General features: G+C 41.3%; 1 protein-coding gene across 3 annotated transcripts; it reads right to left on the bottom strand.

Annotated features, from left to right (window-relative positions):
* Window positions 1-1868: 1868 nt before the first annotated feature.
* Window positions 1869-22735, bottom strand: LOC110536151 (endoplasmic reticulum aminopeptidase 2). Of its 3 annotated transcripts, XM_036936025.1 has the most exons (21): window positions 16673-16787; window positions 14886-15443; window positions 14588-14757; window positions 12601-12739; window positions 11325-11459; window positions 11084-11204; window positions 6163-6317; window positions 5693-5806; window positions 5435-5566; window positions 5152-5283; window positions 4993-5061; window positions 4672-4847; window positions 4310-4389; window positions 3827-4010; window positions 3561-3717; window positions 3258-3442; window positions 2939-3100; window positions 2711-2851; window positions 2387-2468; window positions 2089-2236; window positions 1869-2057 (listed from the first exon to the last, which is right to left on the bottom strand). In XM_036936025.1, the coding sequence occupies exons 2-20, from the start codon at window positions 15237-15239 to the stop codon at window positions 2090-2092; spliced, it is 2835 nt and encodes a 944-aa protein (XP_036791920.1). In that variant the 5' UTR covers window positions 15240-15443; window positions 16673-16787; the 3' UTR covers window positions 1869-2057; window position 2089. The 3 variants fall into 3 exon arrangements, with proteins under 3 accessions (XP_036791920.1, XP_021477410.2, XP_021477409.2); XM_021621735.2 differs by lacking the exon at window positions 16673-16787 and adding an exon at window positions 22467-22735 and having other exon boundaries at window positions 1869-2236; XM_021621734.2 differs by having other exon boundaries at window positions 1869-2236.

Raw genomic sequence — 22735 nt, 5'->3', positions numbered from 1 at the left:
AGGTTTTCTTCCAGAATGGTCCTGTATTTGGCTCCATCCATCTTCCCATCAATTTTAACCATCTTCCCTGTCCCTGCTGAAGAAAAGCAGGTCCAAACCATGATGCTGCCACCACCATGTTTGACAGTGGGGATGGTGTGTTCAGCTGTGTTGCTTTTACGCCAAACATAACGTTTTGCATTGTTGCCAAAAAGTTCAATTTTGGTTTCATCTGACCACAGCACCTTCTTCCACATGTTTGGTGTGTCTCCCAGGTGGCTTGTGGCAAACTTTAAACAACACTTTTTATGGATATCTTTAAGAAATGGCTTTCTTCTTGCCACTCTTCCATAAAGCCCAGATTTGTGCAATATACGACTGATTGTTGTCCTATGGACAGAGTCTCCCACCTCAGCTGTAGATCTCTGCAGTTCATCCAGAGTGATCATGGGCCTCTTGGCTGCATCTCTGATCAGTCTTCTCCTTGTATGAGCTGAAAGTTTAGAGGGACGGCCAGGTCTTGGTAGATTTGCAGTGGTCTGATACTCCTTCCATTTCAATATTATCGCTTGCACAGTGCTCCTTGGGATGTTTAAAGCTTGGGAAATCTTTTTGTATCCAAATCCGGCTTTAAACTTCTTCACAACAGTATCTCGGACCTGCCTGGTGTGTTCCTTGTTCTTCATGATGCTCTCTGCGCTTTTACCGGACCTCTGAGACTATCACAGTGCAGGTGCATTTATACGGAGACTTGATTACACACAGGTGGATTGTATTTATCATCATTAGTTATTTAGGTCAACATTGGATCATTCAGAGATCCTCACTGAACTTCTGGAGAGAGTTTGCTGCACTGAAAGTAAAGGGGCTGAATAATTTTGCACGCCCAATTTTTCAGTTTTTGATTTGTTAAAAAAGTTTGAAATATCCAATAAATGTCGTTCCACTTCATGATTGTGTCCCACTTGTTGTTGATTCTTCACAAAAAAATACAGTTTTATATCTTTATGTTTGAAGCCTGAAATGTGGCAAAAGGTCGCAAAGTTCAAGGGGGCCGAATACTTTCGCAAGGCACTGTACACTCAGTACTGGTACCCCGTGTATATAGCCATGTTACCATTACTCATTGTGTATTTATTGTAACTTTTATTATTACGTGTTATTACTTTTCTAATATTTCTATATTTTCTCTCTCTCTGCATTGTTGGGAAGGGCCTGTAAGTAAGCATTTAGTCTACACCTGTTGTTTCCAAAGCATGTGACGAATAACACTTTATTTGATATGGTTCAACCAACTTGCAAACACTATAGGTGAAAGACGTCTGTCTTTTGGAAACCAACTAAACCAACTGAACCAACTAAACCAACTGTCAACATAGAAACAGACCTTAGTTTGACCCTGCTTCTGACAGCAGGACAATAATCATGCAGCAACAGGAAATGTGAATTAATGTGGATTATAATTCATGTACATTTTTGTTGGGATTGATAAATGTCTTAATAGGGGAAATCAAGTCTGACATTTAAAAGTGGAAATTGCTAACTTTAGAAGTCTTTTTAAACCTTGAATACACTACAATTTGCATATCCTGCTGCACATTAAAATGTTCTGCTGATAACAGTGATCAAAATAAGATAGCAGATCTGTATGTGTACATTGCAATATGTTTACACACATCTGCTTCACACTAAATTATCAGCAGTCTGCTCCTGTGAGGTTGTAGTGTGTGAGGCCAGGCAGGGGCCAAGCTTCATTCTGTCCTGTGATGTTTTAGCATTTTCAGACCACTCCTACATTCACAGCTAAACATGGTTTTCTGTTTGTATTTCATTTGCTTTTACTCTGTGTAATTCAACATGATCTTGGCCTACTTACTGCTCTTCAAATAATACTTTCACAACATTTTATTATCAAACATCTTAACCAAATTCATTCAACAAAAACATTTCCAAATCCCCGATGTAAACTGAAAAACATGACACTCAATTATCCCACAAATATTCATAATTAAAAATCAAAGCTCTAATTAAGCTTTAAAAAACTCCAAGCTCATTTTCTATTGCTCTCTCTCTCTCTCCCCACCCCTCTCCCCTCTCCCCCTTTCTCTCTTCAATCTATCTGTTGGTCCAGCCAGCTCCTCAGAGTTCCCAGGTTCCTTTGCAACCAGAGGATGTTCTTCTGGATGTTGTCCATGGCAACCTGAGTGACTCTCAGCTGAGACGCCTGCTCATGGATTGACTCAAAGAATACACGCACCTAGGGTACACACACACTCTTGGTAAGCATGGCCGTGGGCTTTGGGACACACACACCCTCGCTCATACATTGCTACTGATACAATACATTTTCAGGGTCAGGGTCTAGTTGTTGAGAATGATATTGCCACTAACAGATCAATCATCTCACCTCAGTGAGTTCCTCTGTTGAGAAGAACTGGCCTGTGGTGCCGATGATGATGTTTCTAATAGAGAACGATCCCAACTGGAACCTGCAGGGTAGAAACAAGAGGAAACATCACAGGTTGGCTAAAGCACCCAGGCTATGGGACTGCTGGTCGACTAATACCTACTTTTTCACCCACGTGCCAGTTTATCAGTTCATCTTTCTCCCTTTCCCTCTCTCATTCTCTACCACAGGGATAGACTCCCCCTATCTCCCCTCCTGAGTGTTCGTTTCTCTCTCCCTCTCCCTGTGCCTGTCTCTTCCTCCCCCTCCCTCTCTACCACCTACTTGTCCACCAGGGTGCTCCAGTATTTCTGGACGTAGCTCCAGGCCAGATGATGTCCCCTGGGGTTCCTGGCTACCATGACGATGAGGGAGTCCAGGTCCTGGGTACGGATCACCTCCCCCTCTAGACCCAGCTCCAACAACCTGGGGTACACACACACACACACACACACACAAAATGTGAGGTCATATATTGAATTGAATTGACAGAGTATAGAAGACTATACGTACCTGTGTAGTTTATTTGTGTCTCTGCTGCTGGCCAGGGCAGAGAGGATCTTATGTTTGTGTGTCTCTGAGAGGGAGAGAGTGTATATGTGGAGGAGAGACGCCCAGCCACTGTCCTCCTGGGCCCCTACTGAATACACTGTCTCTGTCACATCTGCAGGCAGGCTGGTGGAGGGAGAGGCACAGACAGGACATGGTTTACTTCTGCAGTCAGGAAAAGTTTGCTTTGATTGGGTCAGGGATTGAACAAAGTACTGTATGTTGCTGTCCATGGGATGTAACTACTCTCTCAAATAGCTGACAGACAGTAAGAAAGACAGACCTGAGTGTGCTGTTGGAGTCCAGCCAGTGTGTGAAGCTGCGCTGGGCCTGCTCCAGACAGGAGAGGTCTCCTAGATGGCAGGCCAGAGAGAGGAGCTCCGACCTCAGCCGCCTCTCAGACACAGAGCCCTTGTCGCTCCACGTCTGACGGTCAATCACACCACGGAAATACCACAGGATGTACGTCTACAGAAAACACACACAGATAGGACATCAGACCACACACACACACCCAACTCAAACTTCATGTAATTTAACCAGAATGTTTGAGATTTATTTTATGTTTTATGTGTATGTGTCCTACACTGAGGTTATGTGTGACGTCAGGTATGTCCATCCTCTCCACCATCCTGTAGAAGGCTTCCAGGTAGGCCAACCCTTGGAGGAGGGGCACAGTGTGACTCTCTGATCGCAGGTAACCAATGAGGTCCAAGGCTTTATCGAGTGACAGCCGACCTGCTCTATAGAAATATTATAGAGAGATGATGTCAGAAACTAAAGAGTGTTTGTGTTGTCTATTCACATAATCACATGGACACACACACACACACACACACACAGGTCTCTTACGTGGTGAGTTGGAAGGCGTTATGTATGAGGTGTGTTCTGTCCATGAAGCTGAGAGCTGTGTGGTTGTCCTTCAGTAGTTGTATCAAGTCGTCCCAGCCTGGACCATCATAGTGGACCAGGTAATAACCAGCCATGTCCACATTCACCTTCACCCATCCCACCTCCTCCCCCACCTCCACACTGTCTGAGGAGAGGAGAGACACAGCAATCAATAATTTAGTGAAACAACCAGTCAATCAACTCCACAGCAAGCTCCACACTGAGGAGAGAAAAAGCAATTATATTCCCTGTGAGTGTGGTCAGTAGGTGTCCTACCTGTGAGTGTGGTCAGTAGGTGTCCTACCTGTGAGTGTGGTCAGTAGGTGTCCTACCTGTGAGCGTGGTCAGGAGGCGTCTTACCTGTGAGTGTGGTCAGTAGGTGTCCTACCTGTGAGTGTGGTCAGTAGGTGTCCTACCTGTGAGTGTGGTCATGAGGCGTCTTACCTGTGAGTGTAGTCATGAGGTGTCTGTGAATGCTAGATGAGGTGTCAGTCCTGTATGTCAGAGGGATGTGCCACAGGTACCTAACACACAGAGATCAGAGAGGGGAGGGATTAGGTGCAGGAATATGACCTCACAACACCTGACCATCAGAGTAAGTGAGTGTGTGTGCGTGTGTGTGTGTGTGTGTGTGTGTGTGTGTGTGTGTGTGTGTGTGTGTGTGTGGTGTGTGTGGTGTGTGTGTGTGTGTGTGTGTGTGTGTGTGTGTGTGTGTGTGTGTGTGTGTGTGTGTGTGTGTGTGTGTGTGTGTGTGTGTGTGGCGTGTGTGTGTGTGTGTGTGTGTGTGTGTGTGTGTGTGTGTTTACCCCTGCTGCAGGCTGGGCCATGCTGGATCAGACGGATGTGTGGTCCTCAGGAACCTCTCCTGTTTCAGCACCAGACGAGACCCCTGTCTAGCAACCGTTACCAAAGGCACACCTGTCTGCAGCGTCCAGGTGTTCATCATGGTCGTCAGGTCCAGGTGCTCCCCAGCGTACAGGTACTGACACACACATCAAAACCACACCCACAGGTAAACATCACACAGTTAAATCAGTGGTGAAACTTTTACAGAGCACCTGTTTGTAATGGTCAGACTGTTGGTCTTGTAATGTAATGTACTGTTATGTTCAGAGAGGTGTGTTTACTGCATTCTTAGCTGCCTGGCTGTTGCTGTAGCAGTGTCCTCCAGAAGTGAACTCCTCTTCTGAACATGTCTGAGAACAACAACACAGCAGTTCACATTTACATACTAAAGCAGCCTGCAGGGATCAAAAAATTATGTATAATTTGATCGATCTACGAACGTTGGCCACGCTGTCCCACAGGTCCTGGTTGCGAGCGTTGCTGTAGCTGTACCTGCGAAGGTAACGCATGATTCCAATCTGGAACACTTGGTCAGTCAGGTAGTGTCTTAGCATGTGCAAGACACATGCCCCCTGGTGGAACAAACAACAAAGTACATCAACACTGGGGGCCTGATCCAATACTTTAGACATGAATCCTTACTCCCTCATTTGAAGTAAAGACAGGGTTGATGAAAGCTATGAAATAGAAAACGTGTGCTTGTGTGTATGCGTGTTTTTCTACCTTATTGTAGGATACTGTGTCGAACATCTCTTTAATCTGTGTAGGGCTTTCAGCTACACTTGAGATGGGGCGGGAGGAGTTTAGAGAGTCTCGACCAATCGCAACGAAGCAGGTGTCCAGAAGATAGTCCTCCTAAGAGATTAAAAAGGCACAATTTAAACAAGAATTTCCCTCAGGGACATGTCTAGATCATTTGGAACATTCATATTATGAACTCGGGCCAGGGATGTGCACAACAAGTGAGTAACAGGATCATACCACTCTGAGTTTGGGGTATGTGGTGTCCACTGAGATGTACTCCATGTACGTGGCGAAGCCCTCGTTCAGCCAGATGTCATTCCACCACTTCATGGTCACCAGGTTCCCAAACCACTGACAGACAGACAGACAGACAGACAGACAGACAGACAGACAGACAGACAGACAGACAGACAGACAGACAGACAGACAGACAGACAGACAGACAGACAGACAGACAGACAGACAAACAGGCAGGCAGACAGGCAGGCAGGCAGGCAGGAGAGGACAGACAATGAGAGATGTCAAGAGAAGAGAGGAGTTCCATTTGTCTTCCAGTGCAGATAAACTTTCTGAAGAATCCAGAGGTTCATGGCATCACTTTTAATCCCTCTTCATGTCATTGTAGTCATATCATATAAAATCAAAATCATTGCCATGACTGGCTACTTCCTGTTCTACACTGTGAACTTAACCTGTCTGACTCTTACCTGGTGGGCGAGCTCATGGGCGATCACCTTGGTAACCCAGAGCCTATCGGAGGCTGAGGAGGTGGTGGGGTCGTAGAGCAGGCTCGTCTCTCTGAAAGTGATCAGACCCCAGTTCTCCATTGCTCCGGACTGAAAGTCTGGGATAGCCACCAGGTCTGGAGGGGGAGGCAGGCAGTAACTTTAGAATGATTGTCTTGTTTAAGCAACTGTGTTGTTCTTGAATTACGGTGGCCTTTGGGCAAGGCATTTTGGAAAAATGTTACTTAATTTTTCTAGATTTGTATTGAAATGTATTTGGGTACATCTTCCCATTCTAAAATAACCAATATGGTAGCTTAATAACTTCAATAATGTGCACAATTATGATAACATTGTGACACCAGTAGGAGTTGTAAGGTCAATGATGGTAACACCAATGAGACATTTTAGATAAATTAGGATTTTCTGAAATGCAGGCCTTAAATGCTCAAATCTAAGGCCATCAAACCGTTAAGACATTTACTAAAGTGATGTGATTAATCATTTTGCTCACAATGTTATTTCCACTTCATTTTAATTGACTAACACCAAGTGACACTTCCGATTTACACACACCAACTTATCAGAGGGATGGAAGCCTCAAATTGATGACATACTAAAAGGGTAGCTTTAGCTAATACACTTTTTTAATATCCCTCCCCCAATAACAGTTTGCCACTGGAGAGAATGCTCAAAGCCCTTGTATATTTGCACTGATTCACGTGTACACTCATCCAGATACACACACACACACACACACACACACACACACACACATACACACACACACACACACACACACACACACACACACACACACACACACTCATTCATGATACACATCACAAATGCTATCAGACTCTTGTTAGATTGCTAGATACTGCCTTCCTCTGTTATAGTGATGCTGAAATATTTATTATATTCTACTGAGCCAATTACTTTATGTTCATATTCTTATATTTTATTATTTCTTATTGTTGTTGCATCGTAGACAAGGAACCTGCAAGTAAGCATGTTGTTGGAAGGTGTATACCATGTGTTCGTCTTACTGTTGTTGAGAACATTATACTATTAGGGTAGTTATGTAGCTTCTTGCTGTACAGTTCATACTTGTTTAGGTAGTGGATTAATAAAACTTGAATTGTGGAACTTGATATTTTTGTAATCAGTTACGTTCAATGACATAAAACTGAGAAACACACATTATACTAGTAAAAATAATAGCTTTCTTTGTTTTTATTGATCTATATAATACATTAAATCATGTTATTCATTGTCTAGCGTTCAAAATAATAGAAACAGATGTAGGATCTTAATTTGATCACCCTGTTGCAGGAGAACTTGTGAAACATTTATGAACCCCTACCAAAATGTACATGAATTATAATTCACAGAATAATTCCCATTTCCTGTTGCTGTACAATTTGACTGGGGCAAGCTCATGAAACATGGGACCAACACTTTACATTTTGCGTTTATATTTTTGTTCAGTATAGTTGCCTTGTTTAGGTAGTGGGTAGTTGATATTGATATATTTAGTTACCTTGTTTAGGTAGTGGGTAGTTGATATTGATATATTTAGTTACCTTGTTTAGGTAGTGGGTAGTTGATATTGATATATTTAGTTACCTTGTTTAGGTAGTGGGTAGTTGATATTGATATATTTAGTTACCTTGTTTTACGTAGTGGGTAGCTGATGTTGATATATTTAGTTACCTTGTTTAGGTAGTGGGTAGTTGATATTGATATATTTAGTTACCTTGTTTAGGTAGTGGGTAGTTGATATTGATATATTTAGTTACCTTGTTTAGGTAGTGGGTAGTTGATATTGATATATTTAGTTACCTTGTTTAGGTAGTGGGTAGTTGATATTGATATATTTCAGTACCTTGTTTAGGTAGTGGGTAGTTGATATTGATATATTTAGTTACCTTGTTTAGGTAGTGGGTAGTTGATATTGATATATTTCAGTACCTTGTTTAGGTAGTGGGTAGTTGATATTGATATATTTAGTTACCTTGTTTAGGTAGTGGGTAGTTGATATTGATATATTTAGTTACCTTGTTTAGGTAGTGGGTAGTTGATATTGATATATTTAGTTACCTTGTTTAGGTAGTGGGTAGTTGATATTGATATATTTCAGTACCTTGTTTAGGTAGTGGGTAGTTGATATTGATATATTTAGTTACCTTGTTTAGGTAGTGGGTAGTTGATATTGATATATTTCAGTACCTTGTTTAGGTAGTGGGTAGCTGATATTGATATATTTAGTTACCTTGTTTACGTAGTGGGTAGTTGATATTGATATATTTAGTTACCTTGTTCAGGTAGTGGGTAGCTGATATTGATATATTTAGTTACCTTGTTTAGGTAGTGGGTAGTTGATATTGATATATTTAGTTACCTTGTTTACGTAGTGGGTAGATGATATTGATATATTTAGTTACCTTGTGTAGGTAGTGGGTAGATGATATTGATATATTTAGTTACCTTGTTTTACGTAGTGGGTAGTTGATATTGATATATTTAGTTACCTTGTTTTACGTAGTGGGTAGATGATATCGATATATTTCAGTGCCTTGTTTAAGTAGTGGGTAGTTGATATTGATGGATATAATTACATTTTTTAGGTAGTGGGTAGTTGATATTGATATATTTAGTTACCTTGTTTAGGTAGTGGGTAGTTGATATTGATATATTTCAGTACCTTGTTTAGGTAGTGGGTAGTTGATATTGATATATTTAGTTACCTTGTTTACGTAGTGGGTAGTTGATATTGATATATTTAGTTACCTTGTTTAGGTAGTGGGTAGTTGATATTGATATATTTAGTTACCTTGTTTACGTAGTGGGTAGTTGATATTGATATATTTCAGTACCTTGTTTAGGTAGTGGGTAGTTGATATTGATATATTTAGTTACCTTGTTTAGGTAGTGGGTAGTTGATATTGATATATTTAGTTACCTTGTTTACGTAGTGGGTAGTTGATATTGATATATTTCAGTACCTTGTTTAAGTAGTGGGTAGTTGATATTGATATATTTAGTTACCTTGTTTAGGTAGTGGGTAGTTGATATTGATATATTTAGTTACCTTGTTTACGTAGTGGGTAGTTGATATTGATATATTTAGTTACCTTGTTTAGGTAGTGGGTAGTTGATATTGATATATTTAGTTACCTTGTTTACGTAGTGGGTAGTTGATATTGATATATTTCAGTACCTTGTTTAGGTAGTGGGTAGCTGATGTTGATATATTTCAGTACCTTGTTTAGGTAGTGGGTAGTTGATATTGATATATTTAGTTACCTTGTTTAGGTAGTGGGTAGCTGATATTGATATATTTAGTTACCTTGTTTAGGTAGTGGGTAGCTGATATTGATATATTTAGTTACCTTGTTTAGGTAGTGGGTAGCTGATATTGATATATTTAGTTACCTTGTTTAGGTAGTGGGTAGTTGATATTGATATATTTAGTTACCTTGTTCAGGTAGTGGGTAGCTGATATTGATATATTTAGTTACCTTGTGTAGGTAGTGGGTAGATGATATTGATATATTTAGTTACCTTGTTTTACGTAGTGGGTAGTTGATATTGATATATTTAGTTACCTTGTTTTACGTAGTGGGTAGATGATATCGATATATTTCAGTGCCTTGTTTAAGTAGTGGGTAGTTGATATTGATGGATATAATTACATTTTTTAGGTAGTGGGTAGTTGATATTGATATATTTAGTTACCTTGTTTAGGTAGTGGGTAGTTGATATTGATATATTTCAGTACCTTGTTTAAGTAGTGGGTAGTTGATATTGATATATTTAGTTACCTTGTTTTACGTAGTGGGTAGATGATATCGATATATTTCAGTGCCTTGTTTAAGTAGTGGGTAGATGATATTGATATATTTAGTTACCTTGTTTAGGTAGTGGGTAGTTGATATTGATGGATATAATTACATTTTTTAGGTAGTGGGTAGTTGATATTGATATATTTAGTTACCTTGTTTAGGTAGTGGGTAGATGATATTGATATATTTAGTTACCTTGTTTATGTAGTGGGTAGCTGATATTGATATATTTAGTTACCTTGTTTAGGTAGTGGGTAGCTGATATTGATATATTTAGTTACCTTGTTTAGGTAGTGGGTAGCTGATATTGATATATTTAGTTACCTTGTTTACGTAGTGGGTAGTTGATATTGATATATTTAGTTACCTTGTTTAGGGAATGGGTAGTTGATATTGATATATTTAGTTACCTTGTTTAGGTAGTGGGTAGCTGATATTGATATATTTAGTTACCTTGTTTAGGTAGTGGGTAGCTGATATTGATATATTTAGTTACCTTGTTTAGGTAGTGGGTAGTTGATATTGATATATTTAGTTACCTTGTTTAGGTAGTGGGTAGCTGATATTGATATATTTAGTTACCTTGTTTAGGTAGTGGGTAGCTGATATTGATATATTTAGTTACCTTGTTTAGGTAGTGGGTAGTTGATATTGATATATTTAGTTACCTTGTTTAGGTAGTGGGTAGATGATATTGATATATTTAGTTACCTTGTTTAGGTAGTGGGTAGATGATATTGATATATTTAGTTACCTTGTTTAGGTAGTGGGTAGTTGATATTGATATATTTAGTTACCTTGTTTAGGTAGTGGGTAGATGATATTGATATATTTAGTTACCTTGTTTAGGTAGTGGGTAGTTGATATTGATATATTTAGTTACCTTGTTTAGGTAGTGGGTAGATGATATTGATATATTTAGTTACCTTGTTTAGGTAGTGGGTAGTTGATATTGATATATTTAGTTACCTTGTTTAGGTAGTGGGTAGTTGATATTGATATATTTAGTTACCTTGTTTAGGTAGTGGGTAGTTGATATTGGTATATTTAGTTACCTTGTTTAGGTAGTGGGTAGCTGATGTTGAAGTATTTCTCGTAGAACTCCAATAGTTTGACTGCAGCCTTGAGAGCGTAATGGGTCTGCTCCCATTTCTCAGGAGCAGCATAGACAGAAACCTGAAACATTATTAAAGTCATGTTCTGAAATCATACACATACACACTCACACACACACACATTGCACATCCATACATGTACACACACCCACATACACACCGCTGCCCCAGTCATACCTACCTTGACCCCTGAGGCAGTTGTTGCACTGACAGATCTGAAGTCACACACGATGAAGGCCACCAGATAGGAGCTCATCCTCACACTCACAGCAAAACGATCCTCCATTAGTTCATCATCCAGGACCACTGTCTGCTCCTAGAGGAAAAACACACACACATGCAGACACACACATTGTAATGTTTGGTGCCTTCAGAAAGTATTCATACCACTTAACTTATTCCACATTTTGTTGTGATAGAGCCTGAATTCAAAATGGATGAATTGAATTTTTCTCACCCGTCTACACACAATACCCCATAAAGTGAAAACATGTTTTTAGAAATGTTTGCTAATTTATTTCAAATGAAATACAGAAATATCTCATTTACAAAAGTATTCACACCGATGAGTCAATACATGTTAGAATCCCCTTTGGCAGTGATTACAGCTGGTGAGTCTTTCTGGGTAGGTCTCTAAGAGCTTTGCTCACCTGGATTGTACAATATTTGCCCATTATTCTTTAAAAAATTATTCAAGCTCTGTCAAATTGGTTGTTGATCATTGATAGACAACGATTTTCAAGTCTTGCCATTGATTTTCAAGCTGATTTATGTCAAAACTGTAATCCAGCCTCTCTGCAACATTATCTGTCTTCTTGTAAGCAACTCCAGTGTAGATTTGGCCTTGTATTTTAGGTTATTGTCCTGCTGAAAGGTGAATTAATCTCCCAGTGTTTTGGTGGAAAGCAGACTGAACCAGGTTTTCCTCTAGGATTTTGCCTTTGCTTAGCTCCATTCCGTTTATTTTTTATCCTGAAAAGCTCTGCAGTCCTTAATGATTACAAGCATACTCATAACATGATGCAGCCACCACCATGCTTGAAAATATGAAGAGTGGTACTCAATAATGTATAGTATTGGATTTGCCCAAACATAACACTTGGAATTCAGAGTCCATGTAAATTATTATGGGACTTTTTAAGCACATTTTTACACCTGAACTTATTTAGGCTTGCCATAAAAAAGGGTTGAATACCTATTGACTCAAACATTTCAGCTTTTCATTTGTAGTACATTGTACATAATTCCACTTTGACATTTTTGGGTATTGTGTGTAGGCCAATGGAGAAAAAAAAATCTCAATTGAATCTATTTTAAATCCAGGCTGTAACACAAAATGTGGGAAAAGTCAAGTGGTGTGAATATTTTCTGAAGGCACTGTACACTAACACACTATGATCTGCCTGCCACCATGTTGTCTTACATCTCCACCATGGTGTGTGTGTGTGTTTACTCACTACAGGCATGTTGGACAGGGCGGTGTGTGCTGGGCTTCTCCTGATACTGATGGAGTAGTTAGCCTTGAAGCTAGGCTCATCAAAACAGGGAAACGCCATCCGCGCACTGGTTGGCTCAAAATGAGTGGAGGCCAGGGTCCTGGAGAGATAGAGGTAGGGGGAGATAGGAGGGATGGTGGAATGGCGAGAGAGAAAGAGAAAATACAAGGAGTTTCATGTGATCTCTCTCCTCATACCAGTTGTTTCTGTGTTTAAATGAGGAGTGTCAGACTTTCTCCCCCACATAGAGATGGAGAGCGAGGTAGCCTACACAGAGCCCGTGTACATTTAATATACCTCACACACACACATATACAGTGGGGCAAAAAAAGTATTTAGTCAGCCACCAATTGTGCAAGTTCTCCCACTCTCCCACTTAAAAAGATGAGAGAGGCCTTTTCATCATAGGTACACTTCAACTATGACAGACAAAATGAGAAAAAAAATCCAGAAAATCACATTGTAGGATTTTTAATGAATTTATTTGCAAATTACGGTGGAAAATAAGTATTTGGTCACCTACAAACAAGCAAGATTTCTGGCTCTCACAGACCTGTAACTTCTTCTTTAAGAGGCTCCTCTGTCCTCCACTTGTTACCTGTAGTAATGGCACCTGTTTGAACTTGTTATCAGTATAAAAGACACCTGTCCACAACCTCAAACAGTCACACCCCAAACTCCACTATGGCCAACACCAAAGAGCTGTCAAAGGACACCAGAAACAAAATTGTAGACCTGCACCAGGCTGGGAAGACTGAATCTGCAATAGGTAAGCAGCTTGGTTTGAAGAAATCAACTGTGGGAGCAATTATTAGGAAATGGAAGACATACAAGACCACTGATAATCTCCCTCGATCTGGGGCTCCACGCAAGATCTTACCCCGTGGGGTCAAAATGATCACAAGAACGGTGAGCAAAAATCCCAGAACCACACGGGGGGACCTAGTGAATGACCTGCAGAGAGCTGGGACCAAAGTAACAAAGCCTACCATCAGTAACACACTACGCCGCCAGGGACTCAAATCCTGCAGTGCCAGACGTGTCCCCCTGCTTAAGCCAGTACATGTCCAGGCCCGTCTGAAGTTTGCTAGAGAGCATTTGGATGATCCAGAAGAAGATTGGGAGAATGTCATATGGTCAGATGAAACCAAAATATAACTTTTTGGTAAAAACTCAACTCGTCGTGTTTGGAGGACAAAGAATGCTGAGTTGCATCCAAAGAACACCATACCTACTGTGAAGCATGGGGGTGGAAACATCATGCTTTGGGGCTGGACCTGGACCAGGACGACTGATCCGTGTAAAGGAAAGAATGAATGGGGCCATGTATCGTGAGATTTTGAGTGAAAACCTCCTTCCATCAGCAAGGGCATTGAAGATGAAACGTGGCTGGGTCTTTCAGCATGACAATGATCCCAAACACACCGCCCGGGCAACGAAGGAGTGGCTTCGTAAGAAGTATTTCAAGGTCCTGGAGTGGCCTAGCCAGTCTCCAGATCTCAACCCCATAGAAAATCTTTGGAGCGAGTTGAAAGTCTGTGTTGCCCAGCAACAGCCCCAAAACATCACTGCTCTAGAGGAGATCTGCATGGAGGAATGGGCCAAAATAACATCAACAGTGTGTGAAAACCTTGTGAAGACTTACAGAAAACGTTTGACCTCTGTCATTGCCAACAAAGGGTATATAACAAAGTATTGAGATAAACTTTTGTTATTGACCAAATACTTATTTTCCACCATAATTTGCAAATAAATTCATTAAAAATCCTACAATGTTATTTTCTGGATTTTTTTTCTCATTTTGTCTGTCATAGTTGAAGTGTACCTATGATGAAAATTACAGGCCTCTCATCTTTTTAAGTGGGAGAACTTGCACAATTGGTGGCTGACTAAATACTTTTTTGCCCCACTGTATACACACACGCACACAAGTACACACATTCCGTACCGCATCTCTCCGGTGCTAGTTCTGTAAGTGCTCCTGTAGAAACCATAGAAGCCCTCTCCTAGCTCCGCCCCAAACTCCAGTAACAGGAAGTACTTCTGCCCACCAGTGAGCACTCTGGGAGAGAATATGGCAACCTGCTCATGGGTAGGATTGTGGAGAACAGGGAGGACCTGAGGACACACACGAACAGGAAGACACACACACAAGGTAGTCGTTAGACAGAGTTGTCAGAGAAGGCAGAAGTGGGAACGTTGTTAGAAACTGGGCATGATAGTTTAGTGCTGAGGGAGTAGTTTACCTGGTCTGACAGGTGAGCAAGGTTCTGGTCCAGCACAGTTGCCGTAGTGATACGAAGCCCCTTGCTGTGCAGCACCACCCAGTTGGTATTGTTCTGAACCTGGAGCTCTATCCTGACTGTACCGATGTAGCTGAGTATGGTGAGGTTAGGGTGGAGCAGGAGGTGGTAGTGGAGCGGAACAATGTTCTCCGGAAGACGGAGGTGGCTCCAAGGGAATGAGAGGCTTCCCGTATTCAAGGGAGGCTGCTCCTCAGTGGGGTTAGGAGGCGCAGAGGCATGGGTTGGGCTAGAGGAGGTCTGGGTCACACCAGCCTGAGACAGGAGGGCCAGAACCAAGAACCTGACCCAGAACATTATGGTGGAAAAGTTGTTGGCTGACTACTGTAAAGATAAGGATACTAAAGATCACTCGAGTGCAGTAAATGGTGCACTGACATTCCGTTTGTTTTCAGAATGTAGATATCTGTCAATCATTAGACTTCAGGAGGAGTGTAGTCTAAGCTTACAGCAACAGGCCAGTAGAATTGACTTGAAATGTTCAGCAGCTCTTTCTCGAACCTGAAGACAGAAGAAGAAGCTATGTTATTGTTATTTAAAAACAGCAACAGTGAATCTCATCTAGGATCTCACACAGTGAGGTGTTAATATGTTGTATTGATTCTGTCTGATTTTATAAATCCAAGAAGCTGAACAACTCATATTTTGGTCGGGTCGGTAAAGGTTACTATCTATTCTGTTATGATACACACGCTTACAGCCCAGACTGCAAGCCCCGTGTGTTACATGTCAACAAATAACATAGTGAGTGGAAGAGATAGTTGGTTGAAGAGTTACACTATAGCTGTCCAGGGCTTTCATTGTAATCTGATACTGCTACTGAGTTCAAAGTGGGATAGACACACACAAATGCACAATCAGCGATGGGCAAAAATGACAAAATACAATTACAAAATTAAAGCACAAAATAGCATAAAGATGAATGTATCAAAATAAACGACAAAATAAAAGTATTTTTAATGTATTTTATTCAAATACATGTATTTTGTATTTTAAAATACAGAAATTCATTTGCAAGTAGCCGGCCCAAACAGCAACAACATTCTCAGTGAAGGTTACAGAAACCTTTTCTTGCTATAACTGTGATATGTTGTTGTTTATCTACCTTAGTTAAATGCACTGACTGTAAATAGTAAGTCACTCTGGAACGGCCAAAATGTATATGTATATGTGAAAATGAACATACCAAAATGAACTGCAAAATACACTAGGTATTAATTATTGGCTTTGTTCGGGGCGGAGCTCAGTCAAATAATACTCAGCATGCTTTGCAATTGTTCATTTTTAAATATATGTACATTTATAGTTAGTTCATTTAGCGGACGCTCTCATCACACCATAGTACCATCAGACTTCTGATACCAATGTAGGGTGAAAGGGGGCCACCAAATGGTGAACATAAATTGCATTTTGAAAATACAGCTCTCGAAAGTATCTTGTAACAAAATACATTGGAGTGTAGTTCAGCCCAGGGTAATACCAATGACAAAAGTCTTAAAAGTAATTGAAATATATATTTGAAATACATGTAACAGAAATACTGCCCATCTCTGTGCACACTCATTCCACACACAGAATCATGCCCTGCAAAACAGCAAAATAACTTTTAACGTGAGTAAGTTCAGCACTACCACGATAGAGCAGTAATCATGTTTCCCTAGCACCCCAGCTGTTTCCTGAGTTGCGGGAGGTCTAGAATGACGGTTAATTCCATGTTTGTATTTGTTTACCTCATGTTAGCTTCATCATCATTCCCTTGCTCTTTGTCTCTGCTTTCATTTTCTCTTTCATGCTCCCGCCCCCATATTCTATGGCGAGTACAGAAGCTGTGTGTGTGTGTGTGTGTGTGTGTGTGTGTGTGTGTGTGTGTGTGTGTGTGTGTGTGTGTGTGTGTGTGTGTGTGTGTGTGTGTGTGTGTGTGTGTGTGTGTGTGTGTGTGGTTTTACTATCCTTGTGGGGACCCGAAGTCCTCACAAGGATAGTAAAACAAGGAACATTTGGACAAGTGGGGACATTTTGCCAGTCCCCACAAAGAAAAAGGCTGTTTTAGGTTTAGGGTTACAATTAGGGTTAGGGATTATGTTTAGGAGTTAGGTTTAGGTTAGGTTAGGGATTATGTTTAGGAGTTAGGTTTAGGTTAGGGTTAGGGATTATGTTTAGGAGTTAGGTTTAGGTTAGGTTAGGGATTATGTTTAGGAGTTAGGTTTAGGTTAGGGTTAGGGATTATGTTTAGGAGTTAGGTTTAGGTTAGGGTTAGGGATTATGTTTAGGAGTTAGGTTTAGGTTAGGGTTAGGGATTATGTTTAGGAGTTAGGTTTAGGTTAGGGTTAGGGAAATATGATTTTGAATGGGAATCAATTGTTTGATCCCAGCATGGATAGTAAAACAAACTTGTGTGTGTATTTCTTCGTATTTTCCAGGCTGATGTTAGGACTGTTTATATATATACACACACACACACACACACACACACACATAATACCGTTCAAAAGTTTGGGGTCACTTAGAAATGTCCTTGTTTTTGATAGAAGAGCACATTTTGTCCAATACAGTGTAGACATTGTTAATGTTGTAAATTACTATTGTAGCTGGAAACGGCAGATTTTTTATGGAATATCAACCCAAATTGGTCTACACGGACAAGTTCTGGCCTGGTTTAGATCTTATCTGTCGGAAAGATATCAGTTTGTCTCTGTGAATGGTCTGTCCTCTGACAAATCAACTGTAAATTTCGGTGTTCCTCAAGGTTCCGTTTTAGGACCACTATTGTTTTCACTATATATTTTACCTCTTGGGGATGTTATTCGAAAACATAATGTTAACTTTCACTGCTATGCAGATGACACACAGCTGTACATTTCAATTAAACATGGTGAAGCCCCAAAATTGCCCTTGCTAGAAGAATGTGTTTCAGACATAAGGAAGTGGATGGCTGCAAACTTTCTACTTTTAAACTCGGACAAAACAGAGATGCTTGTTCTAGGTCCCAAGAAACAAAGAGATCTTCTGTTGAATCTGACAATTAATCTTAATGGTTGTACAGTCGTCTCAAATAAAACTGTGAAGGACCTCGGCGTTACTCTGGACCCTGATCTCTCTTTTGAAGAACATATCAAGACCATTTCAAGGACAGCTTTTTTCCATCTACGTAACATTGCAAAAATCAGGAACTTTCTGTCCAAAAATGATGCAGAAAAATTAATCCATGCTTTTGTCACTTCCAGGTTAGACTACTGCAATGCTCTACTTTCCGGCTACCCGGATAAAGCACTAAATAAACTTCAGTTAGTGCTAAATACGGCTGCTAGAATCCTGACTAGAACCAAAAAATTTGATCATATTACTCCAGTGCTAGCCTCTCTACACTGGCTTCCTGTCAAAGCAAGGGCTGATTTCAAGGTTTTACTGCTAACCTACAAAGCATTACATGGGCTTGCTCCTATCTATCTCTCTGATTTGGTCCTGCCGTACATACCTACACGTACGCTACGGTCACAAGACGCAGGCCTCCTAATTGTCCCTAGAATTTTTAAGCAAACAGCTGGAGGCAGGGCTTTCTCCTATAGAGCTCCATTTTTATGGAACGGTCTGCCTACCCATGTCAGAGACGCAAACTCGGTCTCAACCTTTAAGTCTCTACTGAAGACTCATCTCTTCAGTGGGTCATATGATTGAGTGTAGTCTGGCCCAGGAGTGGGAGGGTGAACGGAAAGGCTCTGGAGCAACGAACCACCCTTGCTGTCTCTGCCTGGCCGGTTCCCCTCTTTCCACTGGGATTCTCTGCCTCTAACCCTATTACAGGGGCTGAGTCACTGGCTTTACTGGGGCTCTCTCATGCCGTCCCTGGAGGAGGTGCGTCACCTGAGTGGGTTGAGTCACTGATGTGGTCATCCTGTCTGGGTTGGCGCCCCCCCCGCCCCTTAAGTTGTGCCGTGGCGGAGGTCTTTGTGGGCTATACTCAGCCTTGTCTCAGGATGGTAAGTTGGTGGTTGAAGATATCCCTCTAGTGGTGTGGGGGCTGTGCTTTGGCAAAGTGGGTGGGGTTATATCCTTCCTGTTTGGCCCTGTCCGGGGGTGTCCTCGGAGTGGGCCACAGTGTCTCCTGACCCCTCCTGTCTCAGCCTCCAGTATTTATGCTGCAGTAGTTTATGTGTCGGGGGGCTAGGGTCAGTTTGTTATATCTGGAGTACTTCTCCTGTCCTATTCGGTGTCCTGTGTGAATCTAAGTGTGCGTTATCTAATTCTCTCCTTCTCTCTTTCTCTCTCTCGGAGGACCTGAGCCCTAGGACCATGCCCCAGGACTACCTGACATGATGACTCCTTGCTGTCCCCAGTCCACCTGGCTGTGCTGCTGCTCCAGTTTCAACTGTTCTGCCTTATTATTATTCGACCATGCTGATCATTTATGAACATTTGAACATCTTGGCCATGTTCTGTTATAATCTCCACCCGGCACAGCCAGAAGAGGACTGGCCATCCCACATATGCTCTCTCTAATTCTCTCTTTCTTTCTCTCTCTCGGAGGACCTGAGCCCTAGGACCATGCCCCAGGAATACCTGACATGATGACTCCTTGCTGTCCCCAGTCCACCTGACTGTGCTGCTGCTCCAGTTTCAACTATTCTGCCTTATTATTATTCGACCATGCTGGTCATTTATGAACATTTGAACATCTTGACCATGTTTTGTTATAATCTCCACCCGGCACAGCCAGAAGAGGACTGGCCACCCCACATAGCCTGGTTCCTCTCTAGGTTTCTTCCTAGGTTTTGGCCTTTCTAGGGAGTTTTTCCTAGCCACTGTGCTTCTTCACCTGCATTGCTTGCTGTTTGGGGTTTTAGGCTGGGTTTCTGTACAGCACTTTGAGATATCAGCTGATGTACGAAGGGCTATATAAAATAAATTTGATTGATTGATTGATATCTACATAGGCGTACAGAGGCCCATTATCAGCACCCATCACTCCTGTGTTCCAATGGCACGTTGTGACGATGTGCGCTGAGAGTCGGGAAGCAAGTTCAGGGAGTGAGTGTTTTAATAAATAAACACAACATAAAACAAGAAACACAAACAAAGCACAGCCATAACACTGGAACAGAAACAATAATGCCTGAGGAAGGAACCAAAGGGAGTGACACATATAGGGAAGGTAATTCGGGAGGTGATGGAGTCCAGGTGAGTCTGATGACTTGCAGGTGAACATAACGATGGTGACAGGTGTGCGCCATAACGAGCAGCCTGATGACCATGAGGCCAGAGAGGGAGCACACGTGACACACGTTGTGTTAGCTAATCCAAGTTGATCATTTTAAAATTATAAACTTGGATTAGCTAACACAGCATGCCATTGGAACACAGTAGTGATGCTTGCTGATAATGGGCCTCTGGATGGCTACTGTATGTAGATATTCCATTAAAAATCAGTTGTTTCCAGCAACAATAGTCATTTACAACATTAACAATGTCTACACTGTATTTCTGATCAATTTGATGTTATTTGATGTCCCCGTGCCTTTACATGAAGACCAAACAAACACTTATACAACAGACAGGGTTGAAACCCAATCAAAAGAGCGAGGAGTACCTCAAATAAATAAAACTAGAGCATAATGATTATCACACGGGACGAGACCCATAATCATCTGCGCACTCCACAATGGCACGAAAGCCAAAACAACAAGGCACAGGTACTCACACGACCAACGGATATTGTAACAATAATCGACAGCCCAATGGTGAACAAAGGGAACATATATACAATTACTAATCAATGGGAATAGGGGCCAGGTGTGCATAATGAAAGTTCTGGAGGGATCCGTGACAATGCTGGTTAAGTGTACCTTGAGTTCTAAATAAATCACTGACAGTGTCACCACCAAAGCACCCCCACACCTCCTCCTCCATGCTTCACGGTGGGAACCACACATGCAGAGATCATGCTTTCACCTACTCTGCATCTCACAAAGACACGGCTGTTGGAAGCAAAAATCTCAAATTTGGACTCATCTGACCAAAGGACAGATTTCCACCGGGCTAATGTCCATTGCTCATGTTTCTTGGCCCAAGCAAGTCTCTTCTTATTATTGTTGTCCTTTAGTAGTGGTTTCTTTACAGCAATTCGATCCATGAAGGCCTGATTCACGCAGTCTCCTCTGAACATGTTGAGATGTGTTTGTTACTTGAACTATGTGAAACATTTATTTGAGCTGCAATCTGAGGGGCAGTTAACTCTTATGAACGTATCCTCTACAGCAGAGGTAACTCTGGGTCTTCCTTTCCTGTAGCGGTCCTCATGAGAGCCTGCTTCATCATGGTTTTTGCGACTGCACTTGAAGAAACTTTCAAAGTTTTTGACATTTTCCGGAATGACTGACCTTCATGTCTTAAAGTAATGATGGACTGTCGTTTCTCTTTGCTTATTCGAGCTGTTCTTGCCATAATATGGACTTGGTCTTTTACCAAATAGGGCTATCTTCTGTATACCACCCCTACTTTGTCACAACACAACTGATTGGCTCAAACACAATAAGAAGGAAAGAAATTCCACAAATGAACAACAAATGCATTCCAGGTGACTACCTCATGAAGCTGGTTGAGAGAATGCCAAGAGTGTGCAGAGTTGCCATCAAGGCAATGGGTGGCTACTTTGAAGAATCTCAAATATAAAATATAATTTGATTTGTTTAGCACTTTTTTGTGTACTACATGATTCCATATGTGTTATTTCACAGTTTTGATGTCTTCACTATTATTCTACAATGTAGACAATAGTAAAAATAAAGATAAACCCTTGAATGAGTAGGTGGTCTTGGCCATAGTGGAGTTTGGAGTGTGACTGTTTGAGGTTGTGGACAGGTGTCTTTTATACTGATAACAAGTTCAAACAGGTGCCATTAATACAGGTAACGAGTGGAGGACAGAGGAGCCTCTTAAAGAAGAAGTTACAGGTCTGTGAGAGCCAGAAATCTTGCTTGTTTGTAGGTGACCAAATACGTATTTTCCACCATAATTTGCAAATAAATTCATTAAAAATCCTACAATGTGATTTTCTGGATTTTTTCTTCTCATTTTGTCTGTCATAGTTGAAGTGTACCTATGATGACAATTACAGGCCTCTCATCTTTTTAAGTGGGAGAACTTGCACAATTGGTGGCTGACTAAATACTTTTTTGTCCCACTATATATACTGTATATATACTGTCCCTGTGCCCGCATTTAGCCTGTCAGCAGGGGAAACCAGGTGGTTAATCCACATGGCCTGCACAAGAACTCACACTACATACTGGAGACCAACATACTATATCCAACCCCACCATCTCTCCTGTATACACACACTGCAAGAAAACATACTTTCCATGTATCTCATCCACAGTGCTAAACTAGCCTCCTGACAGTACCATGGGGTTCATGAAGTGAAGCTCTTTTGTTCCAGAACACCAGGCTTCTGTAGAGCATGAGATGTGTGTTTGTGTGTGTGTGTGTGCAGGTGTACTCTGGGGATGATTGATATGATCAGCCTCTTACCTCAGATCTAACAGCCCAGAGCTCCAGGTGTCTTCTGTGGTTACCTGTTTACTACTGCTCTACTACTGGTAGACTGCTGGCCTACTCACACAGTTGAAGACACAACCAGCGAACTCCCTGTTGTACACTACATTAAGATCCTATGGACCTCGGAACTATAGACACTTTATCAGACACACTACTTGATACAGTTAAAACAACACTGTGAAAGAGCAGAGGTGAAATGGTCGCTCTCCTTCTCTCGTTGTCTTCTCTCAATCTCCCTCTCA

Source organism: Oncorhynchus mykiss, chromosome 11 (genome assembly GCF_013265735.2).
Source record: "Oncorhynchus mykiss isolate Arlee chromosome 11, USDA_OmykA_1.1, whole genome shotgun sequence".
Classification (NCBI taxonomy): Eukaryota; Metazoa; Chordata; class Actinopteri; order Salmoniformes; family Salmonidae; genus Oncorhynchus; species Oncorhynchus mykiss.
The sequence above is the reverse complement of the archived record's forward strand: the minus strand, read 5'-3'. Positions and strand labels throughout refer to the sequence as shown.